This window comes from Echeneis naucrates, chromosome 16 (genome assembly GCF_900963305.1).
Source record: "Echeneis naucrates chromosome 16, fEcheNa1.1, whole genome shotgun sequence".
NCBI lineage: Eukaryota > Metazoa > Chordata > Actinopteri > Carangiformes > Echeneidae > Echeneis > Echeneis naucrates.
The window spans coordinates 7355640-7375227 of record NC_042526.1 but is presented as its reverse complement, the minus strand read 5'-3'; the positions used below and the strand labels follow the sequence as shown (position 1 = coordinate 7375227).

At 41.2% G+C, this 19588-nt stretch overlaps 1 protein-coding gene across 2 annotated transcripts; it reads left to right on the top strand.

The window, feature by feature from the left end:
* Positions 1–339: 339 nt before the first annotated feature.
* On the top strand, positions 340–8420 carry uri1 (URI1 prefoldin like chaperone). 2 transcript variants are annotated; one of them, XM_029522793.1, is made up of 11 exons: positions 340–1130; positions 2067–2101; positions 4351–4429; positions 4582–4717; positions 5751–5842; positions 5932–5995; positions 6133–6328; positions 6415–6649; positions 6761–6912; positions 6993–7233; positions 7532–8420. In XM_029522793.1, the coding sequence occupies exons 1-11, from the start codon at positions 1059–1061 to the stop codon at positions 7718–7720; spliced, it is 1491 nt and encodes a 496-aa protein (XP_029378653.1). In that variant the 5' UTR covers positions 340–1058; the 3' UTR covers positions 7721–8420. The 2 variants fall into 2 exon arrangements, with proteins under 2 accessions (XP_029378653.1, XP_029378654.1); XM_029522794.1 differs by lacking the exon at positions 340–1130 and adding an exon at positions 1157–1302 and having other exon boundaries at positions 7532–8419.
* The last annotated feature ends 11168 nt before the right edge of the window (positions 8421–19588 follow it).

Here is a 19588-nt window from a genome sequence, read left to right as displayed (position 1 = left end):
TAATTGATTAGTACACTCTTAATCTCGCAGCAATGATCGAAATTATATATGCACATCAGTTTAGTTATTTATTTTTTGTTTAGGTTTTTGTTGGAAGATGTGAAATTTCTGGAAACGTTTAAAAGCAACAAAAACAGCCAATGAGTGCCTGGTAAAAGGGGGGCTGGAACCATGGATGGATTACCTGCCTACACTCATATGGGCTGTTATCCGGATGTGTTTCAGTAAGATCTATAGTTATGATGATCATCAAGCTAAAGGCAGATCGACCATGTCACAGGCAGGTTTAACTTCTCTCATCCATTAATCTCTGAAAATGCTTGTGCATGTGACTCCGTCCTGATCGCCGCAGCTACACCTATTCCTTTATAGTACGACGACTGTTTATATTCATGCAGTCGTCCACTTTTACCCAGAATACACCGGGAGACACAGAATGAGTTGTGTTAAGCTGGTTTTAATTGGCTGCAAAAAAGGCATTTCTCATTTCTCATTTTCAAAATAATTACGGTATTATATTATATGAACTCATATAATACGGCATTACATTACATCATAATACCACATGTGTGTTCGTATTCACCCCAGTGCGTTTTTCTTTCATATTTCAGCACAAATTATTTGCAGCGCAGCGAAGAGATGTTTTATTTTGAAGTCTTCTACCGGAAGTCCGTCGCCATTCCCGTGACTTTACGACGGACCGACGTGCATGGCGAAGCGAGAGTGACGAGGAATATTTGCAAACCTTGGATCATTAAAACTGCGGATATATATATTTTTTTGAAAATCATGCAGAAATCCTGAAATGAGAGTGTGAGATGATATCACTTCCGAGAGTGTGGATAACTATCACTGCCCCATTGATGAACACGAGCAGAACGGGTCTCAGGAATCGCTGCTGCTGCATTCATAAACACTTCTTTAGGACTCACAACAACCCCTGAGCTTTTGTTTGGGGTCACAAAAACCACCGACAAACCCCCCCTACCTACCTACCTACCTACCTACCCACCCACCCACCCTCCCTCCCGCTCCGCCGTTGTGGACGTGGGTTGACAATGGCAGAGAAAGGTAGTATGAACATGGAGCATCTCGGCGGAGTGGCCAGGCTCCGGGAGGAACACGAGAAGGTAACGGGCCCAAAAGCACCAAACATTCGGCCGGCTGGTGTCTGCTTAGCCCGACCAGAGCCGGCTGCTGGCCACGAGGTGGACCAGCCGGGCAAAGTGTCAGCCCAGCTGCTTTTAGGCATTAAAACACACATCTGTGCCCCGGTTACACCACCTGCCATGTTTCTAAGTTGTGAGTTGACTTCCCCCCCCCTCCTTTTTTTTCCAGAAGCTTCTCCTCTTTGCAGCCACTCACATGTTAAAGTGTTGTTTCTTTCTTTTCTTTCTTTTTTTTTTGTGAACTGTTGTGTGCTGGATGGTGTGAATCTTGAAACTTGTCTTGTACCTGCAGGCCTTCAGAGTTTAATGACCTCCAGACTGACACACTTTCACTTCATGGTGATTAGTAAACTGCTAGCTAACAGGGAGCTAGTTAGCTAGTGAATCCACCGTGTCAAAGACCCCCCCCCCCCCCCCCTTTTTAGAAGAGCAAACGAGGAAGTTTCAAATGAAACTAGTCTACTGACTTCTACAACAAGTTCACTTGCAGATTAGGATCTTGCGTGTGAGTGGATTTTGTTGTTTGTACTTGGCTCCTGAGAAGTTGTACTGATATTTCTGATTTTGAGTCAGGGGCTGCAGCAAACCTCTCCATTTGTCTGAGTGAAAAGGTGTTCATGCACAGGCCCTGGCCTTTTCCATGTAGTTTTGATAGCTGTGTTTTATTTCCCTGACTTGCATTCCTAGTTTGGTTGGATATTTTGTCTGTCCTTTCTTATGACCCAGGCAAGATCAGTATAATTTGGGTGTTATCTTGCCTGGGTCATAATAATAATTTGGGTGTTGGTAATATCATCCAAATTAAGGCACCAACCAGAAAAGGGATGCGAATCAAGAACGTAGCTGTTGTAAATATTTCTGCGTTACTCATGTTGAAATTATTTGTCCTAAAAACAGGTGGTGAAAAGCTGTGAAAGTCAGATTCAACACTGGTAAGCATTTAGAAAGTCCTATGTATTTTTTTTTTTTTTTTTTTGCTGTTTCATACTGTTACCATTTTAAGGTTTTTGTTTGTTTTTCAGTACACTACATGCACTACACAATTTTGCACTACACTTACACTACGGTGGAAAATTTTTTTGGAAAAGAGCTGGTCAACACAGGTTACAGTATGATGGTGCTTTATTTCAAAATATCGCATCTATGTGTTCCTTCGCAAAGAAAGGTCAGTCAAAAGCTCAGATCTAATAACTAACTTTGAATTTGACTTGGTGAACTTTATAGACAACTGAATGTTACACTGTACAAACAGTTGACCCGTACAAAATAAGTCACAGTGGACGTTTTGTCAAACCAGCAGTGGCTCTTCTGCGCTTGCTTGTCTCTGAGTAATCAATTATATATGAATACAGCTAATTTGACAAGGAAAGCAAATGAAAATTTCACTCAGAAATGAAGCTCCTGTCATTATCTACTATCCTTTCTGTTGTTAAGATTTGTGTGTTTGTTCATTTTGTAATAATAACCACGAGTTAGGCGTCCAATTAATCAAGCATGATTCTGTGTAATATTGATGGCTTGCCTAAAGAGTGCCAACTCTGGTCAGAATCATCAAATGAGACACTCCCTGACCAATCAGAGGCATTTGTTTCAAGTGTAGCATAATTAGCACATTTATTCCTGCTTCCCAAACACAGTTGTGGTGGCAGGAAGGAGAGCTTTCAGTACAACAGAAACTAAAGAAGGCCCTGCACACCAACACAGTGGTTTTCAGTAATGAACTTCCAGACGTGCCAAATACAGTTATCCACCTTTGTGAATAATAAAGTTTTAGTCTATTTGATGGCACTCCTTTAGACCTTTCCTCAGATTCAAGTTTGGCCAAAGCTGTTCAAGTCAGGAGTGTCATCCTAATCAAAACTGAACAGCACTACTCTCAGTTTTTAAAAGGCCAGATGTAGGACACCCACCTTACTGTTGGTTAGAGGCTTTCTATGTATTTTTCCATTATCATTCTCATTGGTATATTGAATTCTTTGTCATATAATTCCTGCCATACACCAGTCGAGCTTTAACCTGATGTTTGCATCATTTACCACAGCATTATAATGATGAAGGTCCCACTTGTAAACAGTATTTACATAAATTTCAAAGTCATAAAAGTTTCCTCAAAACTACACCTAGTTCTTCAAACCCAAGTCAACTCAGCTACAAACCTCAGTATTTTAATCCCTGCATGACTGGCTCTGTATTTTTGGTAATATGGGGTTCTTTCCCAAAACCAACATCTTTCACAAATGAGGTGAAAATCATTTAAACAAATGTCTTATGAGGCACAATAACTGAGAACGTGTGAAGATGTGCAGAAGGCCCTCAATGCAACGGAGCAGTCTTTCTTTTTTCTTTTTTTCTCTTTTTTCTTTTTTTTTTTTTTTTAAACACCAGAAGATATTTGTGCCTATTTAGTGAATTTCTGTGTTCATTCATCACAAGGTTAGTAATTACACGAACAATGGCTTTGTTCTATTCTATTTTCCTAGTAAGACATGACAGCGAGACAGAGTACCAGCATGCATGCAGCAGGACCCTTAAACCGAATCAATTGATGGAATTCAGCCATTGTGAATGTTGCTAATTACACCTGTGCTTTTCCTGATGTGATATGTCAAAATGTCATATGTGGAAAAAGTTTTATTTGCACCTTTCTTATATTTTCATATGTAGATATGGCCAAAACATGACAAGTTATATTTGATTTTTCCTTCTCGGAAAAAGGGTTAGTCATTTGAGGATAGGATAAATGGGACAATAAAAAGATTGCTGTGGAGGAAGTTAAGAATACCTGGGAGACTAATTTGTCTATGTTAGAGGCTTTTGGCTCTATCATGCATTCTTCTCTGGGAAAGGTAATGTAAAATACTACAGTGCTAACATAAAGCTCTGGTAGTGTTTCTCCAAACGCCTTTGATGAAGGAGACATTGAAAGTGTAACTGGACACATTTCTGTGAGCCATCATCATATGGTTGGTATGTTAAGTTTTAGATTTTCCTGCTACGAATGACCTCTTGAGGCCATTCGGTTTATGCCCAGTCTTCCTTAAAAGAGAAATCTATGAACTGCGGTTTGCTTCCTATTATGCTGCTTAATTTCCCAATATAAATCAAACAAATCAAATTGGGCAACATAATACAAAATGAGTAGTTGTTGGTCTAATATCAATGTACATCCCTGAATTTGCAGGAAGAAGGTGTCAGGTGACTATGAAGCCCTGAGTGACCGTCTTGAAACTCTTCCAGATCAACTGTCTTATGATGTCATGGTGAGCGTTAACCTTTTTACAGTGAATTCCTGCTGTAACTGGCAATTTCACCTATAATCTGTGTCCCAAACTGGATATTCTTGACTTTTTATTTTTTTACTTTCATGTCTACATTGTGCCCGTCATTCATCCGCTCATTGTGCTATAAACAGGTGCCCTTTGGCACGCTGGCCTTCATGCCTGGGAAGCTGGTGCACACCAACGAGGTCACAGTGCTGCTTGGTGACAACTGGTTCGCTAAGTGTTCTGCCAAGCAGGCTCAGAAAATTGTCGATCACAGGATGAAATGTAAGTCTGTATACCCCTCTCTGAACAGCTTTGTTAATCAGTCAACACTGCTTGTCTTCACCCACCAGAGGGTGTAGCTGCATCAAGTCTGGATGGCTCGTCTTAATACTGAAGTAACAAACTTAGTTTTGGTTGCGATTCACCACACAACTGCAGGAGGACATTCTATTTATGCCTGTGCATAGATAACGTAATTCTGATGTTATTTGTAATGACTGAAGGAAACTGTTGGGCTATTTTAGGCTTTTTGCTTTATTATCAAGACACGTTGAACTGATCTATTGTTTTACTTAATCCCTTTTGCTACATACGGTCAATGTGAAAGCAAGCCAAAAAAATGTTCATCTGTGGTCAAATCGTAAAAAGTGCAACAATACGTCAAATATAATGTGTGATTCATGTAGCTGTGTTTTCACTGCTGTTCATTCTATGTCTGAAAATCTCATATCAAGTCAAATGGACCCAAGTAACGATCTCTGATGTGAACATTATTAGGGTGTTTAGTGAAGCAGAAATGTGCTGCCACAGCCCATCCGCAGCCGTCTGCCCCCCCCCACGCCTCCTATCTCCTGACCCTGCCCACCCTGCTATTACAGAGCTAAGTGCTGTAATACAAACATAGCTAGCTGAAATGTGTCAGACAGCGGCTGAGTTGTCAGGCCTTCTGTGTTTGACCTTTCTTTTCCAGTTGATGCACTGACTGGAGGGGCTCCCGATCACCATGGAAACAAGGGCCCTCTGCTGCTATTAGTAAAAGGGCTTAATTGTTGTGAAGATTTAATGATCCGGACTAGTATTCAGGGCAGAAGATATTATGAACTGTTTATGTCATCATTTTTCAATTTTTTCCCCCCAACTTGTTTAACTCTTTAGCAGCTGGTTGTCATTGCTGTGTTAAATGGTTTATTGAAATTTCTTTCAGCCTGTAGCCAGTTGTTTTTTTGTTTTTTGTTTTTTTGCACAATAGGTTTTGTCAGTTTATCTCCAACTCTCTGCATACATTTTCTTCATAATTCGCCTTCTTTCTCTACAGATGTGAAAAGCGAACTTGACAATCTATCCAAGACTATGAAAAACTTTGAAGCCAGAATTGGGTTTGCGAAGGATTTGGAGACGATCTCAGCTGTATGTTGCGTTACTGCAAGTTGTCTCACAAATAATATTGCATAAACCATAAAAGAGGACAGATTTATCTGACTTTGCTTCTTCCATAGAGTAAAGGAGACTACGTTGACATCAGAGAAGAGGTTGGAAACAATGACACTTCTGTCACCAAAGGTATATTCCCTCTGCCCTCGTTTTATTTGCACACACTCACATTTTTTTTTGAGAAAGCAAAGAAAGCTTATAACCCATAGTCAAATTCTATACCAGACCCAGATTGACATTTTAGTTTTCATTTTGTCTTTCAACAGGGAGGCAACGAATAGCTCACAAACCAAACTCCAAGCCCAAGATGGATGCCATATTTGATTTAAAAGAGGAGGATGAAGAGAATTATACAGATAACAGAGATGGAGGGATCAAAAAAGGCATCATGAGTGAAGAGGAGCTTTGGGCTAGATTGGATGAACTGGAGAAACTGGAGGAGCTACAAGATGAACAGGACAGGTACATGAAACACACTCAGGGTTTTTATTCTCAGTAACTTTGATCTGATAATGAATTGGACTATCATGTGAATTATTTTTCTTCAGATTATCTGATAATGCAGATGTGAACGGGGATGACACATCATCCTCTTCGTCGGAGGAGGAGAAGGAGGGAGATGCTGCTCCCCCTATAAACGGACTCAGTCTGAAGCCAAGCTGGGCTTCTGTGCCCCACAGCAAAGCACCACCTAATGTGAACCGGAAAGAAGAGGAAGATGAGGAAGAAGGAGGCGACTGTTTGCCTACCATCTTTTTCTCTCACACAGTTGAACCCAAGAAGGTCAGATGATGAGATATTGAATTTGTTATTCTTCATGTAATATTCTGAGGTTCCTTCTGTTTTGGTGACTTTGCCTTTACCTTGCCTCTCATCTCTAAATTTTGTTTTCAGGTGAGGATCAACACAGGAAAAAACACCACACTGAAGTTCAGTGAAAGGAAAGAGCAGAAAGAACATTCAAAGAGGAAAAAGAAAAACGGACACAACAACGGACACTCACATCACGAACTTCACAAAATCACAACACCAGCAGATATTTACAGGTATGAACAACACGTTGAAATCAGTGAATTTTATTTTAAGTGTTGTTGAATTACTTACTCACTTACTGGTTACTGGTCAGATTATTTGTGGATGTGAAGAATGGGGAACCCATCCCTCGAAAGTCCATCCTAAAGTCACGAAGCCGAGAGAATAGCGTTTGCAGCGACACGAGTGAGAGCAGCGCAGCAGACTTTGACGAGCGGCGGATGATTGGACGCAGCTTCAGCCATGATGAGGCAACACACAGTGACACCAGTGACGGCATTACAGAGGAAGACAGTCCCACATCAATGCCATTGCACCCCACTAGCAGATTTGAGGTACCTTTAAATGTCTGATTTTCTAATTACATCCCAGTAAAGTTTCTTTGTGTAGTCTTCAATCTCAGTTAAGGGAGTGAAGGCCTCGGCAGTATACCTATATTATGAAACAGTTTATGAGAACAGCTCCTTTGAGCCATGCTCATCTTAATGAGAACATAACAAAACTCTCACAGAAGACTCTTTAAGTTAAAGTGGGAGCTGCCTGTGGTCAACCCCCCCCCCCTTAAATGTCAGTCACAGTAGGCAGTGTGAAACAAGAATACACAGCATGAAAATATTTTGCTCGTTCCTCCAGGCCTTTTCAGGTACAGTGATTGAAAAGGACCCGATGCCTTCAGTTGTTCCACATCTGACCATTGCTCCACCAGCTTTGCCAACCATACTGGAGAGGAAACAGGAGGAGGTGATGCCTGAGGTCGCCCCACCCCAGCAGGCACCGAAGAGGGTGTCAAAGTTTAAAGCTGCCAGGTTGCAGCAGAAGTGACTGTTGACAAGCTAATATCCATGTTTCACAAAAATGTCTTTCTTCTTCTTTTTGTAGGAAAGCCTTTGTTTCTTTTCCACAGCTGACAAAACCATCTTCTCTTCTCCTTTCTTTCACAAATCAAAAGTCTCACTTTTAACCATACAGGGTTTCTGTAGCTGAATATGATGTTCACTGAGTTAAAGTACAGTAGCAATGTTAATGCTTTTTAACAAGCTCTGAACACGCTCATCTTCTACTGCAGCATAAACGGCACTTCACCACTGTCCCTGTTTTGGTTGGTCTTGTTTAAACCTCGTGCTTGTCATAATTTTTTATCTACTGTTCCTCTGTTGAACAATGCTGTCGCCAGTTTAGGAATCACTCTATGCTGCCGTAGCTGCCTTGTTTTTGTTCCCTTTCCAAGTACTGATTATTTAACAGAATCGGGTGCCTGGTATAGCGTTTCCTTTCACTTTCTTTTGACTTGCCTAATGAATGTATGCATTCATTTGTTACAAGCTTTATGAAACATTGAGAAAAGATTATTGGTGGAAAGTTATTGGAAATTAAACAGTTTTGGCTACAAACCTTGTTTTTTCATACTTACTTGGAAAAAAAAAGTTGGCTCTTGGTGGATTTTTATTTTGTTCAGCGTGGTTTTGTGCTGACAGCATTTTCAATCTCAATATCTTCAGCAGAAACAGTCTGGAGAGGTTTTCTCAAATTTGTTTGACAGTCAAGTAATAATGTGTAATGGTAATGCATTTCTGCTCCTGATACCTAGTGTAAATTGTTTTGGTCTTTAAACAGCTATTACCAGACACTGACTGAGTTAATGTGGTCTCTTTTTTATGAATTATTGCTACTCCTGGTGAATTTCCTGTTGTGCATTAAAATTTGAAGCGCTTAGTAAAGCACCAGCTCAAATTGCAACCAAACCTTCTAAGGGAGCAATAACATTTCATCAAAGCTGTAAAGCTAACCAAACGCAAAGTGCCTACTCCAGTTAGTAAAAGTAGAGTCAAACGCCAACCTTAATGGGAGAGAGGGAATTTCCAGGCCAACCACTCTTGACAACAAATCAAGTTCAGCCTGGGCCCAACAAACACGATTGAACCGTTGAAAGACCAGTAGAAAGTCTGGTTAGTAGATCAGTTTGGATTCTGGGCAGCACTCTTGACTGTCAAGCGCTTCAAACTTTCAGCTCTTAGACAGCAGCCCGGACTTAAACTTTGGACAAAAGAGCAAAATTCCTGTGATTCACCTCCTAACCTGGAGCAGTGCATCCCTCTTTTTTTTTCTCTGAAGCAGAGTATCTGCACAAACATGATTCTGAATTAATACAAGCGTCATTCTTTTTGATTCATTTACTTAAAAATATGCCATTACGGGTAAAAAGGACTGAAGGTTTATAAGCAAAATGCAGTTCAGTGGCTCCTCAACAAGTTCTGCCATTAGAATTTGTTTTAACTTTTTCGACTTTGTTAAATATACAAGGTTTTCAACTTATTTGGGCCTTGGCTGGTGCAATAAAACAATCAGAGGAGTTCAGAAGGGAAAAATGTCTCTATGGTTGAACTACTTCTAAACATCTGAAATATGACCTGGGTGCTCAGCGAGCAACTGCTTTTATGTGAAGGAAATACTCCATTAAAGTCCAAGTACCTCAAAATTGTACAGCACTTGTGTAAATATACTTTGTGTAACAGCACTGCATGTCTCACCACTGTTGAAGTGTAGAATAGCTGCCAGACAGAGTGCAAACTGTGTGTAAAACAAGATGCGAGCAAGATTTTATTCATCCTCTTATGCCTGTACTAATACACAAAAAGAAGAAAGAAAATTATCCACCTCTTGTTTATGGTTTTAGCTAATATTACTGCTATTAATATGATGATGATTGCATTTAAAGTTAAACAGATGTAAAAACAGTAATTCATTGTTGAGAAGGATCCAAGATTTTAAAACGTTCCCTCGAACTTATCCATTTATATTATTTGACTTATTCCTCTTACAGTTCGCTATCTCCCGTTAAAGTTTGCGTTTGCTCACAAAAATCACTTTTAGATCAGATTAACATGTTATGCAGAGGAAGGTGTTCTATAGTGGATGTGAAAAGACCATAATCGTGGGCTGAACTATATTGTTTTGGACACATTTTGATCTCTTGAAGTGCAACTCATGCACACCACCGAGCTTCATCTCACCCACAAATAGCTTTAATTAAAGCTGCGGCTTGTGAGTTGAAAGGCTATCACTCCTCTTTTAGTCAAATTGTGGGAGTGCAAGTCTCTGATAAGGAGCTTTTAAACAGGTCCTGAGGTGACTCTGCCCCCCCCACTTCCCCTTCATCAGGATTATTTCTCCAATATGAAAATCCAGGTAGCATGAGACAGATTAGGCAATACTTAACATGCTAGCCTTGTGTTGGTGAGACACAGATCAATGGACTTATGTAGGGTAAGCTGTGAAGGTATATGCTGGAACACAGCAGCACTACATTTCAAAGAAATTTAGCGTTCACCAACTATGTAATGGGCTGGAACACAGGCGAGATCTCCATTTCAGGGATTAAGAGGGATTTTAAGAGTTATGTGATGAAGGATTCAAGCAGGTATTGTTGTCCAGACAGGTGCTTGGGCCTACAAGGGGGAGAGTAAGAGTTACACTTAGCTTCAAATGTCAGACAAATGCCTTAAACAGCAGCCGGTATATATCTGCCTTGCTGCATTTTGAACACGTAATATCAATAAAGACCCAAACGTATTGTATCATGTACACTCATGGCCCATGAGAAGACCTGTTTTTCCATCCCTCGGTCATCCCTCAGGTGGAACTCACAGGAGAGAAACACACGATCCACACGCTGATGTCACTGCTCCGCAACTTCGAGATGCCTCGCACTTATTAAATTCCCTCTGAGAAATTCCACAAAGTTTCTCGATTCAAACATATCATGCAGATTTATGTTGCGGCTCTGCACATCTTTGTAAGAAAAAAACTAAACCAAACAAAAAACAACAAACCCTAACATGTCTGGACAATGTTTCTACCTAGATACATAATATAAATCCCTTGAGTGGAAGTTATTTATTTTATGACAATAGTCAGAAAATCGAAGAGCAATTTAGAGTCACTTTTCAGGCACAAATATTAAACATTGTTTGGATCCATCTGTCTTATATCAAAACACATATCATTGTGCTTTTGATCAGACTAAACAAGCAATCTGGAGACACAATTTTGGACTCTGCAATCAGCCTGTTTATATAAACATTTTCCAATATTTTATATGACAAGCATAGTTCAACTAAGTACATCACTGACAGATTCACTGATGGTGAAAAATAACACTAGTTGCTGCTTTAATCTTTCCATTGCCACCTTTGAGACTAGGTGAGCTGCTTAAAATGCCACAAATACCTAAAGGCATCCAACTTCCAACTAACGCAAAAGACAAAACACGCAAAAGAAAGCGGTAAAGCATGTCCCATCCTGATATACAAATATTTATATTTATGTAAACTACGCCTGCTGTATTCATTTGTATTTGTTTTTATACTTTGTGCTTCAATATTGTGCAGGGATTTCACATCAACTCATCTGACACACTTGTTGAGGGGAGGATGGTTGGAAAGCATTCACTTATTCCCACTAAGGCGGCCCTTCCTCACTCTGTGCAGGATAATAGACAGTGAAGGTCAGGTATGGTGGGGCTGTGATAAATGTTACAAGCCTCCCGTTAAAATTCCTTAATAGACCCATTTACCAACTAAAATGCTGCATCATCCTTTATCGGGTCACAAACCAGCAAACAGTTTTTGTTCATGAAGCCGGAAGCAACCACAACACATGGGGGTAAAAGCAACACACAGACACACACACACTCAAAATGTGTACGAAAAAAAAAAAAAAACCCAAAAACTAAACAAAAACCCAACAACTTGATGCCATCTTGATCTCTATATAAAGACCAAGTGTAAAGATCAAGACACTGCAGCATGATCTCACAGAAGTTGTCGCTGAACACAAACTGTCCACACTTTGCACTTAATCTCTGATCAGCTCTGACACCCACAACACGCACACACACAGCAGCACATCACGCCGACACATGTGTGAAGCCCAGAGGAGGGATTGAATGGTGTCTGCGTCCTTTTTACGCACGGTGCCAGCGTGTTACACTTACACACCAGCGGCCAGATGAGGGAGACATACGGCTTCGGGACATGTCGAAGTATCCCGAGTAATTTTTATAAGATAGATTTCATTAGCGCTTCCTCCAACTGGAAATACTACAGAGCAAAGCCTGCCGCTGCCTTCGCCCGGCGAGACCACTGAGAGGTTGTGCTGTGTGTTTTTAAATATATATTTATATAGTCTAATTTGTTGTGTTGTTTTTTGTTGTTTTTTCGTTTTTTTTTTTTTAGACAGGAAGCGGGAGTTAAAAAAAAAAAAGGGGGGAAATGTGGGTCCGACTGGGCGTTTTATGATAAAGCGTGTGAAGCAGTCAGTCATTCAGCTGAACATCAGTCTGAACTCCAGCTGTCAGCCGGCGCGTCCTCCGCGTCTCTGCGCATTGACCAGGTAAGACCACACTCCTGTCTCCTCTCCGCGATTTTACTCTTTTACTTATCTGTGTTAAGTTTAAAAAAAAAAAAAAAAGTGAGAGTTTAAGTTTCTCACCAGTCGGATTCTGATGGACACTGTTTGTGTTTCCTACTTGGCGGAAAAGTAACTGAAGACAGGGACTGAAATGTGACCAAAAGAGCCCGAAAACGGGCGAATCTCTCTAAAGAATGCAAAAAACACATCAAATGTGTGTCTCCCTGCGTGCTTATTTGTGCATGCGTTTCGTGAGCAGCTGACAGTGAGCATGATCTAAAATGCTTTCTTAACGACCTCCCATTACGTTTTTGTATTCGATAATGACGGCTGATTGCGATTTAGAGCCATAAATCCCATCATTAAAAAAAAAAAAAAGGCTGTAGCTACAGCACAGCAGTGTCTGTACCTACATTTTTTGGGAATTATTGAGCTGCCTAGATTTGCACTATTTACATGTTTTTTGTGTTGTTGTTGTTGTTGTTGTTGTTTTTTTTTTACATACCTTTACCTGCTGTAACAGTCTCTGAGAGGCCATGCTTTAGGTATGATGAACCCCCCCCTTCTTTTTTAAAAAGCTGTCACCTGTACAGAGTGGCACAGCTACTTTCAAAGCCACCCTCACCCTCTGCCTGCCCCCTCCTCTTCCTCCTGTTTCCAAATGCTCTCCTTTGAAGCGATGATGCCCCATCTGTCATATGTGAGCAAAGAGAGACCATGCTCTGCTCTTCTCAATTACTGAATTCTCCTCATGCCAGCTCCGGTGGGACAGGAGGAGGAGCAGGTGGGTGGCAGTCAGTACGATCAATCAACATGAAATATTCAGCTTTGAATATACACATCATTTACTGCTGCTGCTGCCGCCCTTGTTAGAGACACCCCAAAAGAGTTAGGGCGTTTGTCTGAAGCCTTTTGGAGAAGGATCCGTGCTCATGCTGCTGGGACACAGTTCATGACACAAAATAATGGCATCTATAATCTATATTCACTTGACACCATCTTTTTTCCTTTTTTTTTTTTTTTGAAATGTAAAACTGTGACCCTGCTGAAGGAGGAGGGCGGGTTCAAATTTATTCTGATCATAACTGAGAGGAAATTAGAGAGAAGGCGGGTGAGTGGATGAAACTGTATTAAATGTAGCGCCACAGCCGTTTTCTCATTATGCTGCACTAAATTCACAGAGCTTACATGACAAAGCTCTGCTTGGCAACTTTCTCCCCTGATAGCAGTACTTGTTTGAACATGAGGCACATGATTTGAATATCTGTAATCCATGCTGAAATCAACAGGCCAGATGAACTTTTTGGCACCCTCTTACCACCACATTGAGTAGGATTTTCTTTCCCCCAAAATGCCTAAGCTATTTAGACTTAGGCTTAAATTCACTTGGGAGGGGAAAAAAAAGAAGAAAAAAGCAAGGCAAAAGTTATTTGTTTTGTCTTTCCCGTGCAGACCACAGAAATCCCAGAATTTTGAAATCCTATCAGAGGAGAATCTGAACCTTTCCAATCGTTCAAACTCTTCAGGAAACTTTTAATCTCTTAAGTGTCTGCCTTGTGATAATAATATCTCTGTGATGTTGCCTCATGAAATTTGCCCGAGTACCATGGCCCTAAGTATTTGAGCTATGAGGCAATACAGTGAAAAGCATAGCCCCCTCATATGAGAACACAACAGTGAATAATTAATAACCTTGCTCCCAATTCCAGGAAAACAATAGCATATTGTAGGAACACTGCACTAATTTAACTAGAGGGAGAAAAAAAAGTCGACAACTTCGACAAAATGTGGAATCCATCACCATTGTTATCACGCAAGTGTGCATGAGTTTTGGTCTTGTTATTCTCACCAATGTGGTTTTGCACCCTTGCTGTACATCTGCGCTGTATGTGCATATACTGCAGCCTTGCATCCTGTATAATGCCGTAGTATAATGTTGTTTGCCTTTGAGATTAATCAGAACCCATTAAATACAGCTCTCTCACCTGCTGGCAGTATGTGAGGTGGAAGTGCACATGCAGGAAGCTATTTTCCACAGGCCTCCTCTCTTGGCTGTCAGCTCCCATTAAGGGGGAAGGTGTCATATCTGTAACACAGCTGAGTGCAGATGGCAGAGTGGAGGGGATGGCTCACCGATTTAAACAATGATTAATGAACAGAGATGGAAAACAAATTACATTGGACTATTGGAGGCAGGGAATTGTTTTTATGAAAATGTTAATTGTGTCTGCCAGGCTGATACCAGGAGTGGGGGAAGGGTGGAGTGAGGGCAAGGCAGTGAGGCAACCAAAGGGCTACTGATAGGACATCTACTACTCCCCTGGCTCAGATTATCGGCGTGTCTCAGCATCCAGTGTTTAATACCGTACCTTGGCTTTAAGACCTCTAATGTGCCATAACTTTCAAGGTTTGGCTTTTTATGATGAACCCCATGAAGAATTGTCGCCCACCACTGCACCAATTAGCGTTATCTCTAATAATAAGTGGTTGTAAGTGACGAGAGAAGGCGCCCTGTTCTAGTTGTAATTATTGCAGGCGGGTGCAGCTGCACTACTTAGGGAGATGATGATAATTATTTTTCTTTTTTTTTTTCATTGCGGGTTGATTATTTAAGAGCATCATACACTCATCAGAGTAATCAGGAGAGAGTGATTAGTGAAAATCCACGAGGCTAACAGCTGCCACATTAAACACTTGATTCTGTTGCCAACACATAGAGGCAGAGCCCTTCCACAGGACAGAGACAAACCAAAGCACTTCACCTTCAACTCTGGGACCACACGTGTTTGTTAGAAAGTCAAGGCTGAGGGCACACAGAGAATTAGAGTAAACAGAGCGCCCCATGAAAAGGCATGTTGTTGTGCACCAAGGTCAATCTTCAATGCTTCAATTCACAAGTACAGGAGTGCGCTGAGGGGGAGTCGAAGTTTGATATGGCATTTTTTGGAAGTGTGGGAAATGGAGGGAGCTACTGTGCAGTGACCTTGCCCTGCTCCTGAATTGTCTCTCATTGTATTAAAATGAATACATCCTGAATGTTTTGTTGAAAGACGGCTGTTTTGATAAAGCCTGTGATCTCACACCCAAACTGATACAAAATACCCCCACCCCATCAGAGATGTGTGCCACGGCCATGTCCGGTGTTCATGTGGTGTTGCTTGCCACTGTGTAAGGCCTGCCTAACTAAGGGCTAATTCTCTTAGCCCAGATGTTGCCTGAGCACAGTCCTGGGATCCCACTGGGTTGATGAGCTCAATCAGTGAAATGATGAAAAGATGATTTTGTCCCTGTAATTACAGTGTGTAAACTACTTAGCTAGGATTGCAAAGGAAGTCATTTTCTAATTACGCTGGTACCCCGTTGTCTAATGGTGGATGTTTTGTTGTTTTAGAGAGCGCGGGAGAGAGAGAGAGAGGGAGAGAGAGAGGGAGAGAGAGATTGAGAGGAGGAATATAAATATATATATGTGTGTGTGTGTGTGTGTGTGTGTGTGTGTGTGTGTGTGTGCGTGTGTGTGTGTGTACAGGAGAGAGAGAGAGAGAGAGAGAGAGAGAGAGAGAGGAACTTCACGAGGGGCCTGTGCTCTGCTGCTGTGGCTGAAAAAAGACCATCACAAGGGCAAGATGGCTGCCAAATGAGAGTTCATTGAATTATCAGCCCAGTTAATGTGCCTTGGATTATGCTCTTTGTTTGTCAGTTTTTTCCTGTAGATGCCATAGCTTAATGAGATACTGTAAGTGGCATTACCAGACTCCCGCTGTGATTTTGTGATGACTCGTTTAATGACTTTTGTTTCAGTGCCTCCAAGTGCTTTCGCAACTGAAAGAAGACAGATCTAGCTTTTCCCTCTCTTTCTGCAATCTCTTTTGATTTCTGGTTTTGCAAATATTTAGACAAACACGCTGCAAAAAGAAAAGGATCTTGTCTCTTTAAATGATATAGTGACAAGACTGTATTGGCAATCTGCTTTTCTTGCGCCGAAGGAAGTTGTACTTCTTGAGAAAGCAAAGCGTGTCAGTATGTTGCAGACTGAAGAAGCTCCATTCTTTGAGATCTGTGTGAGTTCTGTTGGAGCTGGCTGCTGTCCTGCAGGGCCCAACCATCTGATGCAGCCTACACCATGTGGATAGTCTTCTCTTGTGCAAGGCATCCCCTACGCACCCCACACTGTTAACACACCCCATCGTACGCCAAAGCTTTGTTTGTGTCCAGAAAGAACAGGTGGTCTGTGCAAACAAGATCAACTGTTCACACATTAGTGATTTAAAATACATTCTATATGCACGTGCCACTGTGTGTATGTCTTTGTGTGTGTGTGTATGTGTGTGTGTGTGTGTGTGTGTGCGTGTGTGTGTGCGTGCGGTGTGTGAGAGAAACAGCATGAGAGAGAGTGGGTGTCTTTGCATGTGCATGACGAAGGAGAGTTTAGGACATAGTGTTTATATTTCCTTGCTTTGTTCTGTGTTTGCCTTTGAAAGCAGAGTTTTTACAGCCCACACACACGCGTGCACACAGACACACACAGTAGTGAGGTCATTATATTACATATTTCCTCATTCATGTATGCTTTCCTTTAGTCACTTTCACGTATTTTCCTGCTGCATAAATATGATTTGCAACAGTTTATCATTTGATAAACTTGTAAAATAGGAATATTGACATAGCAGAGAAAGGTTTTCCATCAACTCATACAGGTATAAACACAGCTGGTCACTGCTTGGCGAACCTGCTCTTTCCGTCAGGCCTCCAGTGGCTATATATGTAGCTTTTAGTGTGTTATGAGAAGAACTTATTTTCCCTCTGCTGCATTTAAGGCATCTAATCGGCATTAGTGGGTGAGACAAACAGAACAAAATGAATCGAAAGCCTTCTTTTGCTTAACATGTGAAATAGCTGACTCAAATAACTGCACATCACCACTGCGCCACATGCATGCCAGATTTATTTTTACAGGGCATAAGCCAGATTTCTGATAGTTGTAGAAGGAGTGGCATAGATTTACTGCATCCACAACAAATGTGTATGTATTCCTTTATGAGTTCTTTCGCTATTACTCACAAGGAGCTAGTTTGTCAGTGCTGTGTGTGCTCTTTCTGTGCTCTGTAATCCTGCAGTAATGAATGGAGCTGGTTAGACTATTCTGTCTCCGTCAGGCTTTTGGGGGGGTGGGGGGCCTACAGAGAAGCTCCTATAGAGTTTCATTAATCTGGCTGTCAGAAAGTATATGGGTGTTATCTTTTGTACGGGTCATGGTGGGCAGCTGTGTTACCACTGCCCTCTTCCTTGTACGCGCGCTTCATCCCCTGACAGGGCAGTTCACAGGATGGCTGGCTGGCTGATTTGGTGGGCTGGGGCGTGGGTGGAGTGATACGCAGGGGGCATAATGCGTGGCACGAGGCTTTTACTGTCTGCACATAAGCCTGCTCTGTAATAATGAATAAAACAATTGTTATCTGCAGACTGGGATGTCAGGGAATTCCAGGAATTTGAAGCGTCGCGATCTCTTGTTATGTGTGATTTTGAAGTGGGCAGAGGCATGTCGCAAAGAATCTGGGACATCGACAGTTATGCATCGCATTAAGCTGCACCCTTAGTTGAGGTGTATGAAGTATAGCTACATATCATGCGGCATCATTTGATATATGTTTCATCAGAATGTTATATCAACACATATCACACCTTAACTGAATGGACTTAATAAATAAATGAAGCTTTTATTTGCGTGTCATTTGTGGGCTGACAGCACAAATTCATGTAAGCTGACTCCAGAGTGCTGGGAGCACATTTTTCAACAAGCACGAAGAAAAGAAATAGAAAAAGGCAACCACCGGAGTAAGTGCTAGTTAAATAATCCACCCTTCCATCTTTTCCAGGCTTTTGAAATCACATTTGTGAACTTAAACACTTAAAAACTGAAGAACAGTTTAAATTCCAAGTAATCTGCCCTCTCAGCTCATTGTAGCGTATGATTTATAAGAACGTTCTTCATATGTTTAGGATTTGGTGAAGTTATCACACTGCCTAGTAGTTCATTCTAGCTCTACTTTTGAAAATCTTAATTGTAGTTTCTGTTTTTACCGTAACTTGGCTGCAGGCTGGCGTAGCTGTTTGTAGTGCATTAGTTTTCTGCTCGACCATCCACATAAATTATTAATGCTTTTTAACTGCTGTTAAAAAGACACATGAAATATGCAGTTCTGATCTATAAATTTTATTCACGTGTTTCATTCCAGTGTCACCTAGCTATGGATTTACAATACTGTCCATCCATCCTGACTGACAGCATGCTGCAGCTACAGAGTAGGAAGAGTATACATCCACCCTCCTGTAGATTAAATACTGAAATACAGAATCCTTAGCCTGACTGCAGTCAAAATAAATCTAACAATGTTTGAGAGTGTCAGATCTAAAATTGTCCAGAATGCACAGCTCCCAGGGCTGGTTTAAATGTGTACGTGTCACTTTTTTCTTTTATTGCCTGTGCTAAATCACACCTGCTCCTTTTTCGTCTGAGCGCGGCCACACCTAAGAGGCACTACTGTGACATGATGCTTAATACCAATCAAGCACTCTCTCAGTCTGTACCAAAAGAGCCTAATTCACTCTGACAGAGAAAACACCTGATGGCCTGACGTGCCGCTCCATATCTTGGGACACATACGCACACACACATGAGTGATGAAGTTCCTAAGCCTCCCATCTATGCTTAGTTAATCAGACGAATACCACTTTAGTAAATATGAAGTGGATCTAGTGTATGTTAATATAATTCACTCACTTTCTCCCTGTCAGATATGATTAGGTCAGACCTGTATCTTTACATTGATCTCAGCTCACAGCAGCTCCCAGCAGCCTTAGCTGCAGGTATACCAGCTCTTCATCTGTGTAATTTTGTGTACAACATTTGTGTTACTGTATTTAGAATGTAAGCAGCAGCAGGTGGCTCAGACTTAGTGTCAGACGTTTTTTTTTTTCAAGGCCTTGAGTTAGTTTAAATCCAGTGTTGTGTTTTTGCTTTAAGTTGTGTTAAGTGCAGGTGACTCTCTTCATACTTGCCTCGCTCGTACCTTCATCCACTTGGATGTGACAGGCAGGTATGTGCGTTGCTTAATGAAAAGAAATGCACCCAATTATACACTAGTCAAACCCATATCATAAGATACTGCAAATCCATTTGAACTTGAGAATGATCAATCATTATTGATCGAATGCAGACTTCAAATGGATGCTTTGTACACCATTACACATCCAAGGCTACTGTACAGTAATGTCATTAATAGA